General features: G+C 34.7%; 3 protein-coding genes and 1 non-coding gene across 6 annotated transcripts; all 4 read left to right on the top strand.

Moving 5' to 3' along the window:
* Positions 1 to 118: 118 nt before the first annotated feature.
* LOC112496464 (small nucleolar RNA SNOR75) lies at positions 119 to 206 on the top strand. The gene has a single exon (XR_003063024.1). It is a non-coding gene; the product is annotated as a small nucleolar RNA SNOR75 (small nucleolar RNA).
* Positions 207 to 1,706: 1,500 nt separating this feature from the next.
* LOC102621051 (oxygen-evolving enhancer protein 1, chloroplastic) lies at positions 1,707 to 3,476 on the top strand. Its single transcript, XM_006466627.3, has 2 exons — positions 1,707 to 2,085; positions 2,563 to 3,476. Exons 1-2 carry the CDS (start codon positions 1,840 to 1,842, stop codon positions 3,319 to 3,321), a joined length of 1,005 nt encoding a protein of 334 aa, XP_006466690.1. The 5' UTR covers positions 1,707 to 1,839; the 3' UTR covers positions 3,322 to 3,476.
* A 1,763-nt stretch (positions 3,477 to 5,239) lies between these two features.
* LOC102621320 (CASP-like protein ARALYDRAFT_485429) lies at positions 5,240 to 6,379 on the top strand. Of its 3 annotated transcripts, none has more exons than XM_015534081.3 (3): positions 5,240 to 5,554; positions 5,708 to 5,852; positions 5,967 to 6,145. In XM_015534081.3, exons 1-3 carry the CDS (start codon positions 5,424 to 5,426, stop codon positions 6,093 to 6,095), a joined length of 405 nt encoding a protein of 134 aa, XP_015389567.1. In that variant the 5' UTR covers positions 5,240 to 5,423; the 3' UTR covers positions 6,096 to 6,145. The 3 variants fall into 3 exon arrangements, with proteins under 3 accessions (XP_015389567.1, XP_006466691.1, XP_006466692.1); XM_006466628.4 differs by having other exon boundaries at positions 5,260 to 5,554; positions 6,004 to 6,379; XM_006466629.4 differs by having other exon boundaries at positions 5,267 to 5,554; positions 5,720 to 5,852; positions 6,004 to 6,379.
* Positions 6,380 to 9,035: 2,656 nt separating this feature from the next.
* Positions 9,036 to 10,948, top strand: LOC102621820 (uncharacterized). The gene is made up of 3 exons (XM_006466630.4): positions 9,036 to 10,182; positions 10,264 to 10,488; positions 10,586 to 10,948. The coding sequence occupies exons 1-3, from the start codon at positions 10,003 to 10,005 to the stop codon at positions 10,739 to 10,741; spliced, it is 561 nt and encodes a 186-aa protein (XP_006466693.1). The 5' UTR covers positions 9,036 to 10,002; the 3' UTR covers positions 10,742 to 10,948.
* Positions 10,949 to 14,698: the final 3,750 nt, after the last annotated feature.

The following is a 14,698-nucleotide window of genomic DNA, read 5'->3' as shown; positions in this document are numbered from 1 at the left end:
GTTATTTTCATTGTTGACGGACCTCTATGGTCTATATCTTTATTTTTTTTGTTTTGTTTTTTGAATTTTAAAGATGGCTAATATCTCTTGCATGTAAATGAATGATGAAGGGATGATTTCTCGGTGATGATCAAAAAATGATGACGAGTCCGATAATTTCCATTCTTACAATCGTGACGACAAATCGAGGCATTTGTCTGAGAGAACTCCTAACCCTCATCATCAATTTTGCTCTTCAAGCTTTTGACAAAGAAAATTATCGTTTTTTTTTATATCATTATTTTGGTGGTAATGTTGATTTTTGCCTGTATGGTCATGAAAGTGGGCGTAGTGATGATTGCAGATTTACCGTCTTATCTTTTATATGATGAATAAATCACCTCCTACTCATTCTGAATGCCTTCTAATTAACCGTCGAATAAATTTACGGTGTTTATTATGGTTTGATCATTTGGGTAGAAGTGATTTTCTCGGGGTTTTAAGATTATTATTAAAAAAGATTTTATTCGGTTTTATCTTATTTTCAGATTGGGGTTTGAGATTTAAAGGCTAATGGCTCTTGTTTTGTTGTCAATAGGAGCGTAATCATAGAATGCGGTTTGGGTTTCTGATGTTGATAATGACTTTCGCATCTGCTGCTCTTAAATTGATCAGTCTCTAAAAGCCCATCTTGGAGCAACCAATACAACCCAACTTGCAATAGATATAAGCCCCTTTGCCTTTGGTAAGAAAGATAACCAAAGGCCATCTACCATAGATTCTATAATGTTGCCTAAAATTTCTCGAACAGATAACACGGAGAGTGTGCTGGCTCAAAAATTCTCAGAAATAATCTTATAAACATACAGAAATTAAGAAAAATATTTGACACTAATGAAGCAAAGGTCGCAGTTCAGGACCTCCTATGGGCTATTAAGTTGTTGCTTGTAGGGGTTAATGGCATTTGTGGGCGTTTCCAGGGTTTAACGTTATGAATAATGATGTTTTTTTTATAACTGAAATGAGTTCCAAAAAGAAAATGACAAGCCCAGAAAGTATGTGAGACAAAAAAATTGAATTATAGGGAATTTTATTGGTCTTCTAATGATAGTATAATATTTTTTATTCTAATTAGTTTACACTAATCAGTATTGTTAATGTCATGTGCGTGCGGATAGATTGAGTTGTTTGTAAGGGTTGATGACTTGCTGTTAGTCTAATCATAGACATTTTATGATTTTATTTTAAATTTCATTTGAAGTGTGTTGCGTTATTTTATCAAATGATTAAGAGTTTATCACATAAATTTAAGATAAAATTTTAAAATGTTATTCATCGAGTCTAACTATGTTGGTTATACTCTAACTCAGAGAATCCATTACAATTATTAAATTTAAAATTAAAATAATTAATACTCATTTCAACTTTAAATTCAATGGACATAGGCTGTGGCAAACGGACTTAAAACTGATTTTTGAGTGCGAGCTTGTTATTGAATTTGTTGCAACCACACGTTACGTTGGTCTTATTTTGTGACTTCAAAGGATCTGAAATCTGAACCAGCTTTATTTCCCCACATCACCGGTCGGCATTTTGATGAAAGATGGAGAAAGTATCAATGTCAGTATCTTTATCCGAAATGAAAAATATTCCACGTGGCAAATCAAGAAACCAACGACATTAGCTTCAAGCATCCAATAGGAAGAAGCCTTATCCTATCTCTTATCTTACTCCCACCAAAGCCACCAAAATAATCCCTTCCTCCACATACAAAACAAGTAACCCTCTGTAAAGAGTTTAGTTTGTTTCTTAGAAGATAAAGGGATACTAGCAAGTAACCCACGAGTGGTAGGGAGCAAGATGGCAGCCTCGTTACAAGCCGCAGCTACACTGATGCAACCCACCAAGGTGGGTGTGGTACCCGCTCGCAGCAGCAGCCTGCAGCTGAGGTCTTCACAGAGCGTTTCGAAGGCTTTTGGTGTCGACTCAGCTGGTGCTAGGATCTCTTGCACTTTGAATAATGACTTGAAGGATTTGGCTCAGAAATGTGTTGATGCTACCAAGATCGCTGGCTTTGCCCTCGCCACTTCTGCTCTCGTCGTTTCGGTCTGTCTATCATCTCTTACTATGTTTTCCTTTTGCTTCTATTTACTACTATCGATTATTATTTTTTTAGTACATATGTGACAGCATAATGATTTTGTAACATGTGTTGTATTATTTCTTGGTATGTTTAGTTTCGATTTTCACTTGTCAACGCAAAAGTGTACTAAATGCTCCTAGTCATTAATTTATCCCCATCATGTTGTTCTGTTCTGAATTATGCCGATACACTACTATAAATATTTGGAGACGGGTTGTGGCTCTTTTCAATTGACGGAGAAGGCAACAATTATCAGGCGCCAATAAATGTTCTCTCACTCTCAGAGTTTAGGCCGTCAACAGACCAAATTTCAATTTTAATTTGTTATAATTGCTGTTACTATAACTAAATCATCGAAGAATTAGTTTAAAGATAGTGAAAATGTTGTTGGGAAAGGACTTTATGATCTGACATTGTTGAATAATTGCTTGTTTCCTCAGGGAGCAAGTGCTGAAGGTGTTCCAAAGAGGCTAACCTATGATGAAATCCAGAGCAAGACATACATGGAAGTAAAGGGAACCGGAACTGCTAACCAGTGCCCAACCATTGATGGCGGAGTTGACTCTTTTGCCTTCAAACCTGGCAAATACCAGGCTAAGAAGTTCTGCCTAGAACCAACTTCCTTCACTGTCAAGGCTGAGAGTGTCAACAAGAATGCCCCACCAGATTTCCAGAACACCAAGCTCATGACCCGCCTTACCTACACCCTTGACGAGATTGAGGGACCTTTTGAAGTGTCCCCCGATGGCACCATTAAGTTTGTGGAGAAGGATGGAATTGACTATGCTGCTGTGACAGTTCAGCTGCCTGGAGGCGAGCGTGTGCCCTTCCTTTTCACCATCAAACAATTGGTAGCATCAGGCAAGCCTGAGAATTTCGGAGGAGAGTTCCTTGTACCATCATACCGTGGATCATCCTTCTTGGACCCAAAGGGAAGGGGTGGTTCAACTGGTTATGACAATGCTATTGCATTGCCTGCTGGCGGAAGAGGGGATGAGGAAGATCTCGCCAAGGAGAATATCAAGAATACTTCATCTTCAACAGGGAAGATCACCCTCAGCGTTACCAAGAGCAAGCCTGAGACTGGAGAGGTTATTGGAGTGTTTGAGAGCCTTCAGCCATCTGATACTGATATGGGAGCCAAGGTTCCAAAGGATGTTAAGATCCAGGGTATCTGGTATGCACAGCTTGAGCAATAGAGCTTTTCTTGTATGAGTGTACTTATTCCTATTCAGATTTTGAAACATGTTGAAGGTGTTGCTAAACATTTCTGTAATTCAATTTAGTAGCACTGAGAATGTTGTCATGTCTGTATATTATCGTGGCATGCTATAATAATGCTTGCAATTCTGAACGGTGATGGGTTTGAGTGATTTGAGGCCTGAACACACCTCTCACCAGTGATATCGAAAGCCTGGAGACATTTCCACATGTAGCCTATAGCCGCCCATCCCATTATGGGATTCTCCTGATCGGGAATAGCCTGATGCAGTGATTGGAATTGACATTGTTAATGTTCATCCTGTTATTACCTCAAAACTTATTAGCCCATGGAAGGTCAGAAATGAGGCCATAGAAGGTCATAAATGATCATCTTTCCAGGTCGCTAGCACTATTTATTAAACTCCTGGCCGTGGAGAATGAATATGCCAACTCTTGCCAAAATGTATTCCGGCTTCAGATATCAGGGAAACTTTATTGCTCTAACTTAATTAGAGGCTACAGGAACTTGACTATTCGTTCTTAATTCTGAACTTGAATTTTCGATTGGTGCTTAACTGCTAATTGCTGGACTCATTTGACATTCATTCTGTTTGTCCCTACTCACTTGTACATTCTACCTTGAGATTGATTTGTCCACTGAAAAAATATAAATCCTAGGGTGGTTTTAGCAGAAAGAGATAATTCAAATGTGACCAGGATTTGTGGGGGCGTATTCCTTCTATCATATTTAATTTTTGGGATTCTTTTACCGATCTCAGTTTCCATGCTCTGATTTTAAAAAATTGCACCTACGATCTGATCATCAATGTATTTAGAAGCATGTCTATGATTGACAGCCTTTTATAATTAAATTGTCGTGTTTCGGTGTTTGTGCTTGGAGTTGGGAGGCCATTCTTTAAACTCATATCTCAGCTCTGGCAAAAAGATCGTTTAGATTCTCTCTCAGACACATACAAGGTGTATGTTGATTCATACAAAGGATTATCTTGGAAGACTCGTTGCGTAGGATCACCATGCACATCCATTCCCCCTCCCCCCCCCCCCCCAACTTCGTGATGATTTGAAAATGTTAATTACTTCCAAGTTGTCAATGTTTCAAACATTGAGCTGGAGTTTGAACATGACGGAGAGCTGTTCCCACTCATTAATGATAGTGATTCCAAAGCGCGACTCATGAAGCTTTGTAAGTTATATGGACCATTAAGAATGACTATTAACTCAAATGCAAATGAGTGAAGGACCCATTCTTCAAAAGTTAGTGCAGATAAAAAGGATTAATTTAAGAAAAATATTAATTGATCTTTCCAGCAAAAGAGACAACTTTTTGGCTTCGAGATGGCCCAAATTCGGCCTACACGTTGTATTCGTTCCAAATGTACCTGAAATCGCTTCCATTATTGGTACTGGATAGGTCCATGCAAGAATTAGAATTTTTTAAAATAAATATATATATAAATAAAGAGAGAGAGAGAGAAAAGTTAAATACATAATGACGTAGCAAGTGCAGTCAAACAAAAGTGGGAAAAACTGATGTAGTAATAACTAGTAAGTGGGCTGATGAAAAGACTTCCATAGAAACAATGAGATTCATCTCAAAGAAATAGTCTAAAGTGTCCTGTTATTGATGTAAGTTATGGTTCAATTAAACTCCAGCTTTCACTGGGTTTTGAAATTGACGTTTTCTTATTTCTAAACTTTTTGTTTGCTTGTAACTTTACTTAGATTCCTTTTCCGTTTGATATATATACATTCCTAATCGGGTAATTTTTATAATTTTCTAATCAATGTTTAAGTTAAGTTTTACCCCGTTTGATTGACCAATACCGTGCAGGATAAAAAATAAAGTCCAAGGAATGAAAGAAAGACTGTAGCCATTAACCAACACGTCTCTATTTTTCCATCACAAAATCAAACAGAATATAAAAAAGACTTTGAAATTGTATCACACTGGCAACAGTTTGCTTCTGTTACCCATTTTCTGCGGTCTAGCTGGTTCCCCAGCTACTCATGGCTTTTGTTCCCTTTTATTCATTTCTAATTGAATTCTGGGGATGAAGTGCCAAACAATATTGATTCAATGGACGAAGTGCCGGGAGCACTGGGGTCAAGCGCCAGCTTGGCTTTGCGTTTTGGTCAGACCATTTTCTCCTCCGCTTCAATCCTTTTTATGAGTTTTCATGTCGAATTCTACAGCTACACTTCTTTCTGGTAAATTCCCAGTGTCTTAATTTAATTTATGTCCTTTGATGCCTATTGCAAATTGGAAGAAGAGATTAGAGGTCAAGAAGTTGAAGTCAATATTAGTTGTTAAGAATTCAATTTATGAGAGACTTGATGTATGTATGTTGTTGTTTGATTAAGCAATTTTTGCAGTTATTTGGTGACGGTAATGGGTTTGGTGATTCCATGGAGTATGGCGTTAGGACTAGTAGATGGCTATGCTGTTTTCTTTAAGAATTTACCCCGTCGACCAAGAGTAATGTTATTTGTCATTGCGGGAGATTGGGTACGTTAGCTTCTTTTACATTTCATTTTAAAATTTTCATATATATAATTTTCTTCATTTGACGAAGAAATACAAATACATATATATGTACGTTTTTGTTTTGTTCAATTACAGGTTCTGGCATGTACGTTTTTGTTTTCTTCAATTACAGGTTCTGGCATTTCTTTCACTAGCTGCAGCCTGCTCAACAGCAAGTGTTACAGAACTCTTGATGCATGCCAGCCAGCCAAATTGCCCAGCTAAGTTATGCAATAGATATCAAATATCTGCTGCCACTGCTTTCTTGTCTTGGTTTATGCTATTTGCTTCGTCTCTCTTCAATCTCTGGTTGCTGGCTTCTTTGTGATTTCTCATTTCAGCCTAGCTAGCAATTAAAACCCAAGTTAAATGTAGAGTTTTTAGTCCATACACCCGACTAATTAATGACCAAGACCTAGTTAGTTACGTTGCAATAAAACCAAAGTTCAGTTTATACTGATATTGCTGTAAGTAATCTGGAAATAATACAGTGAAAACTTTCATGCGCATCTGTGTTTTGCCTTTGCTTTTCAAGAAATTTAAACAGATAGGAAAAAAGGGATTTGATGAGTATAGTAGTACAAATTGTCCCCAATGGAGCACCTCTTCCGGACTCTCCGGCTCTACTATTGTTGTGACTTGACTTAGGGTGCGTTGCTGTCCCCTATATTCTTATTGATTTCTATAAGAAAACAAAGCACAACTGCTCCAAACGCACCTTTAACTCTGCAATACTTATTACGGGTCTCATAACTTTGTCACAGTCACAAAACAAAAAGAGAGAATATTAACCAGAATGCTTTTAGCATCTGAGTCTATAGAATGTCGAGGCAAATGGGAAATTGATGCCCACTTCGCATGACATATCGTTGCCGAGCTTTTCAATATTCCTACAAGCAGACCCATTGTGCTCATTCAATTTCAAGGAAATTCGAACAATTGCTTAAATAATAACAAGTGATAAATCATGACGGCAAACTTCTTAGTTGAAAGAAAAAAAAAATCCCCGTGGGGGGAAGCTACTGCTAGTATTTTTGTAATGCCCCTATTAGCTGTTGCGGAATCACTTTTTTGTTTTTTGTTTTTTATGCGAAAGTAAATTTTTCATTGAGAAAACTCATTAAATAAGTACAAGAACTAATTGAGAATATTACCCTTCAAACAAATAAGTTTCACTATTTAAAAGAGTGTAATTGAAAAAATATTTTCTCAATGTAAAAGAAAACATCTTTTTATGTGTTATCATGAAAAATAAAAAATTAAATCATACCTACCACCAAAATAAGTTCACCAAATAGATTTTTGGATATTATTTATAGAACTGCAATTTTGGCCATTTATGTGATAAACTATGAAAGCTTTGCAATAAAATTAACATCATTTTATTCCATTTGTTAATTGGGTTATGAATTTTTTATTACATGTGCACTTATTTATATTTCAAATTATTTTTAGTTTAATCTATCAATTAATTGGTTTTTATTTTATTTTAACCACTTCATCGTGTCATACAAAATAAGCATTTAAAATTAAGTTTCGTTAAGGATTAATAAACTATCACGTCAATATTGTATCCAAGGGTAAATTTGTAAAAGAATTTAAAAAAATTAGATTTTTTTTCATTTTTTTAGGTGAAGGGGAGAATTTGGTAATACAAAAATACGAGAATTATGGGGTAAATGGTTTATACTTTATAGTGATTTTAGTTGGGGAGAAAGTGGTTATCTCTCCATAATAAGATTATAATTTTTGTAACGGTGAGACTATTATGCCCTTTAAAATTTATTTGAACATTTATTTTAATAAATTATTTTTATTACAAAAATACCTATCATATGAATTACTAATAAGGACTCTCTCTTATAAAATAAAATAATATAATTACTCTCAATATTCATATAATACACTCACTATTCAATATGTAATCCTCTTGCAATAAATCCTAAAAAATTTATTTCCAATCTCTTAAAACAATATTTAGTAAAACAATGGGGAAATCATAATAGATTTTGAACAAATTTTTATTCTTTGATTAAAAAGAGAAAAAAAAAATGTAGTCTTCTCCTCCTTTTTTGTTTAGAGTGCAAATAACTCCCTTTTTATAAATGCTATTTTTTATAATCAAATGGCAATTCAATCTCTTTCCTACTCACATAAATAGAATTAAAACCTTAAATCTCTTATTTTGAATATAAGAGGATTTTTCCATCTCAACTAGCTAGATGACACCCAAATAGAGGAATGACAATGCATATCAGCCATTGCGTGTTTGTCATTATTGAACCCGCACCTGCGGAAAATTTGAATTATTAAACCTACCTAGCAAGTTTTTATTTTTTAAAGAAATTAGTTGTTCCAGATTTTAATAATTACCAAACTTACCCACACTTCGCAATGGGTTTTTTGTGAGTTCCATATTTAAAATCACAAATATTAAAATATACTTTTAATGATACATAAAAATATAAATGATATAATTCAACCCTAAAAAATCCGCATAAAATACTTGGTTCTATATTTTATCAATGTAAATGAATAATTAAAGTTTCAACATTAAAATAAATATGCAAAATATATCAATCTAACAAAAACATTTATGTTGTATGCAGATCATCATCACTATGATCAATATCTTGCTCCATCTTTAAATCAATATACAAGTATTGTGAACAATATTAACAAGTGAATTTTGGACAACTACCATTAACAATTAATTAAACTAATAAGAAGCCAACTTTAGCAAGCAATCATTAAATTCAACTCATTAAAGCAAAACAAAAAAAAAATTCAAATAAAAATAAAAATATTAATAATATTAAACTTGAAAATTACAAAATTTCTACTTATTAAAAGCTTATTGTATCGATCTTTACATACACACATAGACACACTCTTTAAAAAGAGCAATACATGCGGCTTCAATGAGTTAGGTTAGGTTAAGTTTAGGTCACGAGTGATAACTTTACATTAAATATATTTATAAACATTTTTTTAATGTAATTTTATGATTGAAATAAAAATAAAAATCTGTTTTTGAAAAAAAAGAAAAAAGAATGCAGATTGGCAAATACTCATGCAATTTTTTTTCACTATAAAAAATCCATCCGCAACCTATAAAATTACCTACAGCTGAAAGCTTTTTACGGACATATTTCGGATAATTTTACTATTCCTACCCACATTATCAGACAAATGTTATAACTTACCAATGATATTTGGGTAGGGAAGAATTATGTATCGGTGATATTATGCCACATCGCAACAACTAATAAAAGTGTTCAAAAAGTTGGTCAAATGCTTTTACCTCTTCGGAAATTGGACCGTTGGTTCCCGCGTTAAATACACCCTCTCTTGTTGTTAGCTCTCTACGCAATTTCAATTTTCTAACTCCCAAAACCCTCCGTTATCTTATCTTATCACCCAGAGCATCTTCATCTCCATGCCCAAATCATCAACAACAGTATGCGTTCGACCAAATAATTATTTACTACACATTGATAAGGGGCTATTCAAAGAGTGACAACCACCGACCCAGGAAATGGATATTTCTTTGTATGGTCAAATGATAAATTTGGGTCTTTCTCCTAATAGTTTTACTCTGCCATTGGTTCTCAGAGCTTGTGCTGCCGAATTAGTGTAGTGGGTTGCTCCAGTTGTCCATGTTCTTTGTGCCATACTGGGAATTGGGTCTTTCAAGTTTGCGTAATACGCATGTAATAATGTTAAGCCGGGTTGATTGTAAATGCCCGGAAGGTGTTTGCTGAAAGTTCTGATAGGACTTTGATACCTGAGTGATAACTGATTTTTTTATTTTTTTTTTATGAGAAAAGAAAATAAAAGAAAAAAAATTCTTGTGGCACAATCCACATCAGCTTTTTCTTATTATTCTTATTTTGACAAGGTTTTCTCCTTTTTATTTCCTCCTATTCTACACAAAATTTGGCTGCTTCAACAAATTATCAGAATATAATAACTAGGACTCCGTGACCCTTGCGGATAAGAAATCCTGTTATAATATAAAACTAACGATATCAATACGATAAGATTAAAGAGCCTGAACTACAGAAAGCAAGCAATTGAATCGAAAGAGAGAGATTTTGTTCAAGGTATTTACTCAATATTGTAGACAATCATGGAAGCACAGGAAGGCGATCTGTCATGGTTACAGGATTTTATACAAGCCAAATTTTATGTGCCCTGTCAATGCAGCCCAAAATTCACTACCAACTTCTGCTGCGAGTGCAAGGGCTTACCCTTCTGTGAAGATTGTAAAAATAACACCCACACACACGATGACCACAATGTGTTGCGAGTAAGTTCTTGTTTTTTCTTCTCTTTGCTTAGCAGTGACTGCCAGTACTAATAGTGATTTTGTTAACTTATTTAATCTCAGGTGTGTAAAGCTTCACGTCAAACAGCAACCACAGTTTTGATGATAAAAAAATTGTTGGATGTGTCTGATATCCAGACATACTCAATCAATGGGCAAAGAATTGTTTACATATCTCAAAGGCAAAGCAACGAGAAACATAATCCAAAAGTGATCGGCAGGAAGTGTGAAATATGTGGATGGTCAAATTTGTCGTCATCGGTCAAATTCTGTTCGGTAGAATGCAAAGTAAGTGCTTTTGGAGGAACTGCTTTATTATCTATAAACAGTTTTTATTATTTTAAGGGAAAATTAACTCGTAAAGCATTCTTTCTTCCTGGTACAGGTAGATTGGGCAAGTAAAGAAGAGAAGACCATAAGATGTATTAAACAGAAAAATTGGAGCACTCCAAAGCCATTAGAAGAATGTTATGTAGCTCCATCTGGTTCTTTTAGAAAAAGGCCTAGAAAAGGGTGCCCCATAAGATCTCCTTTAGTGTAAATCCTGGTAGTCAGAATTATTCTCCCGAAAGTTGAGAAATAATATGGATTAGCGCATTTTTTAATTTGGGCTGCCTAAACTGTAAACACTAGTGTCGAAGATGTGTTTTTGTTGGTTGTCGGGGGTTTAATGTCTACTTTGCCATCTATGATTCGGTTCATAAAACCAAATATAATTTTCCAGAAAACGGATGAGCTCAATTAGTCTTCTTTTCCTAAGCTATCAAGTGAATATGCAAATCTAAACTGGGTCCTCCCAATTCTGTGCCAGATTCATTCAGAAATCAACTACCAATTAATTTAATCTGCGCAATGCCAATGAATACTTAACCCAAAATTTTTTGGGACTGAGTTCTCTATATCCCTTTTTCCATGATTTAAAAAAAAAAAAAAACTAGCAACTTCACGTACTGTAAATTACTAAATACAGAGAATTAGAGAAAGGAATCTGACAAAGGAAGGATTGAATTAGATTATTCTGGTAATGTTGTGGCTGGCATGTGGTTAAAGTCTTTATACAAGATAATAAGGGAAAGAAAATACTCTTAGGAGACGCGCTTCTATGACATGAATCAATCTCCATATTTCTTAAAGCTCAGAATTTGAACTGGGCAACAAAAACTTTATGGTTGTTACAAGTGCATTAAAACACACTGCAGAATAGCTGTAAATTCTTAATTTTCTTTCCACTTAGCCACTGACTATCACACCCTGAAATAGGAACAAGTATAAAAGGAAACACTGCTGCTAATCAAGTAAAGCATGAACACTGGTCTCTCTTTGTATGTTTGTTTCTAGGGCTCGGATGCTTGTGACGATGAGACCGGGTGCCATTTACATTATACTACTCTGGATGTATTCACTCTTGGGAAGAATACAAGTTTGTTGAAGAATACTCTAAAGGACAAACCAAGTACTAATTAAGTGTGAATGTAGAATGAAACAGAGCCTTTTTGGAAACAAGAGTAGTGCATTGAAATACAACCGCGTGAACTACATTCAAAAAATAGAAACATGCATACATAAAATGCTTATAAAGAGAAACAAAATATGAAAAAAAGAAAATGGAAAGGGCATGATCACACTATAGGAGCTCGGGTCTTAGGGAGAACCTCGGTTTGGAATTGGAAGTAACAACTGCCATAACTATATTTGCAGTCCCAAGTCTTAAGTTCTAATAAAACCAGTAAATGAGAAGCTTGAATTCTACCCCGCAATTAAATTGAAAGATAGAGAACATCAGCAAAGAAGTATTTTCTTCTAGGCATTTCTCACTCATTAACGGAGAGAAAAAATGGAGGGGCAAGAGTTTGATCTGCCATGGCTAGATCCTCTTCTTCAAGCCAAATTTTATGTGCCATGTCAATGTGGGTTGAAAGATAGTACCTATTTCTGTATTGACTGCAAGTGTCTGCCTTTTTGTGAATTTTGCGAGACCAACAAACATAATGGCCACAAGGTTCTAAAAGTAAGTTCTTTCGTGGTGCCTACTCCTTTTCTTTTATTTTAATTTCGTGGTTGTAGCTTCATATATCATTATTATTTTTGTTTTCCCCTTGGTTGGTCTTCCTTCTAATTTCATCAGGTGTACAAAGCCTCATATCAAGTGGGAATTAAGATTGTAGAGATAAGTGAGTTGTTGGATACATCTGATATACAAAGTTACGTAATTAATTCTAAGAGAATTGTTTATATAACTCAAAGACAAAGTAAGAAGCAAAACAATCATGGAGGAGGTGGGTGTGGCAGTGGTAATAAGTGTGAAACCTGTGGGTGGTCAAATTTGTTTTCACCGGCCAAGTTTTGTTCAATCCAGTGCAAAGTAAGAATTCTTGTTTAAAATCAATCTTTTTCTCTCTTTACTTATATATATAAGAGAAAACAAAGTAACAACTTCTTCCAACACGTAGGTGCGTTTGTCAAGTGGAGAAGAAAAACAAGGGGAGGAGTCAAAAGATGACGGCGTAAGTGACCTTAACTCTGATGGCATTCTAGAGAAATCAGTCCAAAAATTAGCTAGTAAACAATCATCATCAACTTCAACAACTAAGCGGACTTTTAAAGCACCTCAAAATTCTTTCAGGAAAAAATGTAGGAAAGGGACGCCTAAGAGGTCCCCTTTAATGTAGATCTTTATGAAGTATCTGAAGAAGCAGTTTATTTGCTGTGATGTGCAAGCAATTAAACCAGTATTATTGAATTAATATTCCGGATCTTTGTGTGGATAGGAAGTGGCAAAGGGGATAAACTGAAATAGATCTTTCTCTATTTTTTATTATTATAAATCAGATATGTATCAAGTATCCGCTTATTTATAACAGAAGAGAGGAAGCAATATCTATTTAAGCATGAACCTGTGGCATAAAACAAAATTGTTTGCTTGTAAAAGATATACTTAAAGCACCGATTTTTTTCTTGATGGGATAAGTAATGCAATGATTCATGAACACACAACAACTTGATTGTTTGAGATTGCACCGTTGATTTGATTAGCTCTAAGCATAGATGTTGTGCAATTGTTTGAGATTTAAATTAGATTAATACAGAAAAGCCACATTGAGGACCCACTATCTGTAGTTGTTAATTAAGCGAATTAATATCAAGTGTGGTGGGGAGGAACGTTCATGGAAATGACAAATGCCAGCTTTTTAACTGAATCTTTGAATAGATTGAACATCAAAGACATTCAGACACTAAAATCTGGAAGATGTCTAGTCGAAATAACTTAGATTAGTATGTATTTAAGGAGCCTAAACACATAATTGAGAGAGTAATGAGTTTTTGTTGGTTGGTGGGGTTTGCTCTCTGCTCTGCCAACTGTGTTTGCTTCACAACTCATCGATTCAGCCAAAAAAAAAATAGATGTTTCAATAGATTTTCATGACTCAAGACTCGTGTTCTTCAAGATTATGAATTATTGGCATGTACAAGTTATGGGATGTGGAAGTTGCTACTTGCTTGCCAGGAAAGAAAGTTAGATCCTTTCAGGTAGTGAGCAAAAATTTAACGTTGTAACTTATTGGGATTGATATCTTGAAGTTACTAACTTTCTAATCTAGTATTTAAAGCATTGAAATATGAATTCAGACTTAGTATTTGAGAAAATCATAGTTCTGAATCAATTAACCAATTTTGGGCGTGATTATTATGAGGAAAAGAGAGAATTTTTTTTTTTGTATATATATTTTATTAGAAAGTTGGACTATATCATATCTAAGATTTTCTCGTATGAAATATAAAATTAATATTGGTCCAGGACAAACGGCAGTTTTGTGTTAATACTCGGATTAAATTATCCTCAGGTATATGATCGATAACTCCCCACCCATATGAGAGTGGAATTCAAATTCAAGATTTCTTATTCCCAAATATATATAATATATTCTCACTATCATTGTCTCATTAAATCCTCTGTGTGTATCTTGCACTAGTCTCTATTTAAGTATTTTTAGCTTATTCAACTGAAATACTTTGTATATAACTTGAATTAAAAATTAAATTAAAATGATGGCTTTCACAACTGTACGAGGCGGTACAAAGAAGACAAGAATTAATAAAGTCAGATGCAAAAAGGTGTTGTAAATAAGACCTTCAGCTAGGTTTCGCTTTCCGGGAAGGAAGAGAATCAAAACCAAGTGATTGTTCATCGATTTATTTATAATGAGAAAATTAAAAAGTTTCCAACTTGACTGATCAAAAAGAGAGTCACCTTATATAATATTGATTAAAGCATTCCTGCTAGGCCTTTTTGTCAAAGAGAGGATCACTGCCTCTGCTTATTTCAAAAGTACTTTGGGATCGGGTGTGAAAGTAGAAAGAAGCTAACAAATTATGAAGCTTCACTGATACATAGGGGTGGGACATCCTCATTCCCTCAATTATTAATCCAACTAGGCAAAATCCAAGGCATCTAACAAATAGAAAAATTAAAAAAAAAAAAAGATTATTAAATCTTCCT

Source organism: Citrus sinensis, chromosome 7, assembly GCF_022201045.2.
Source record: "Citrus sinensis cultivar Valencia sweet orange chromosome 7, DVS_A1.0, whole genome shotgun sequence".
Lineage (NCBI taxonomy): Eukaryota > Viridiplantae > Streptophyta > Magnoliopsida > Sapindales > Rutaceae > Citrus > Citrus sinensis.
Note: the sequence above shows the minus strand (reverse complement) of the source record. Positions and strands in the feature narration are given on the sequence as shown.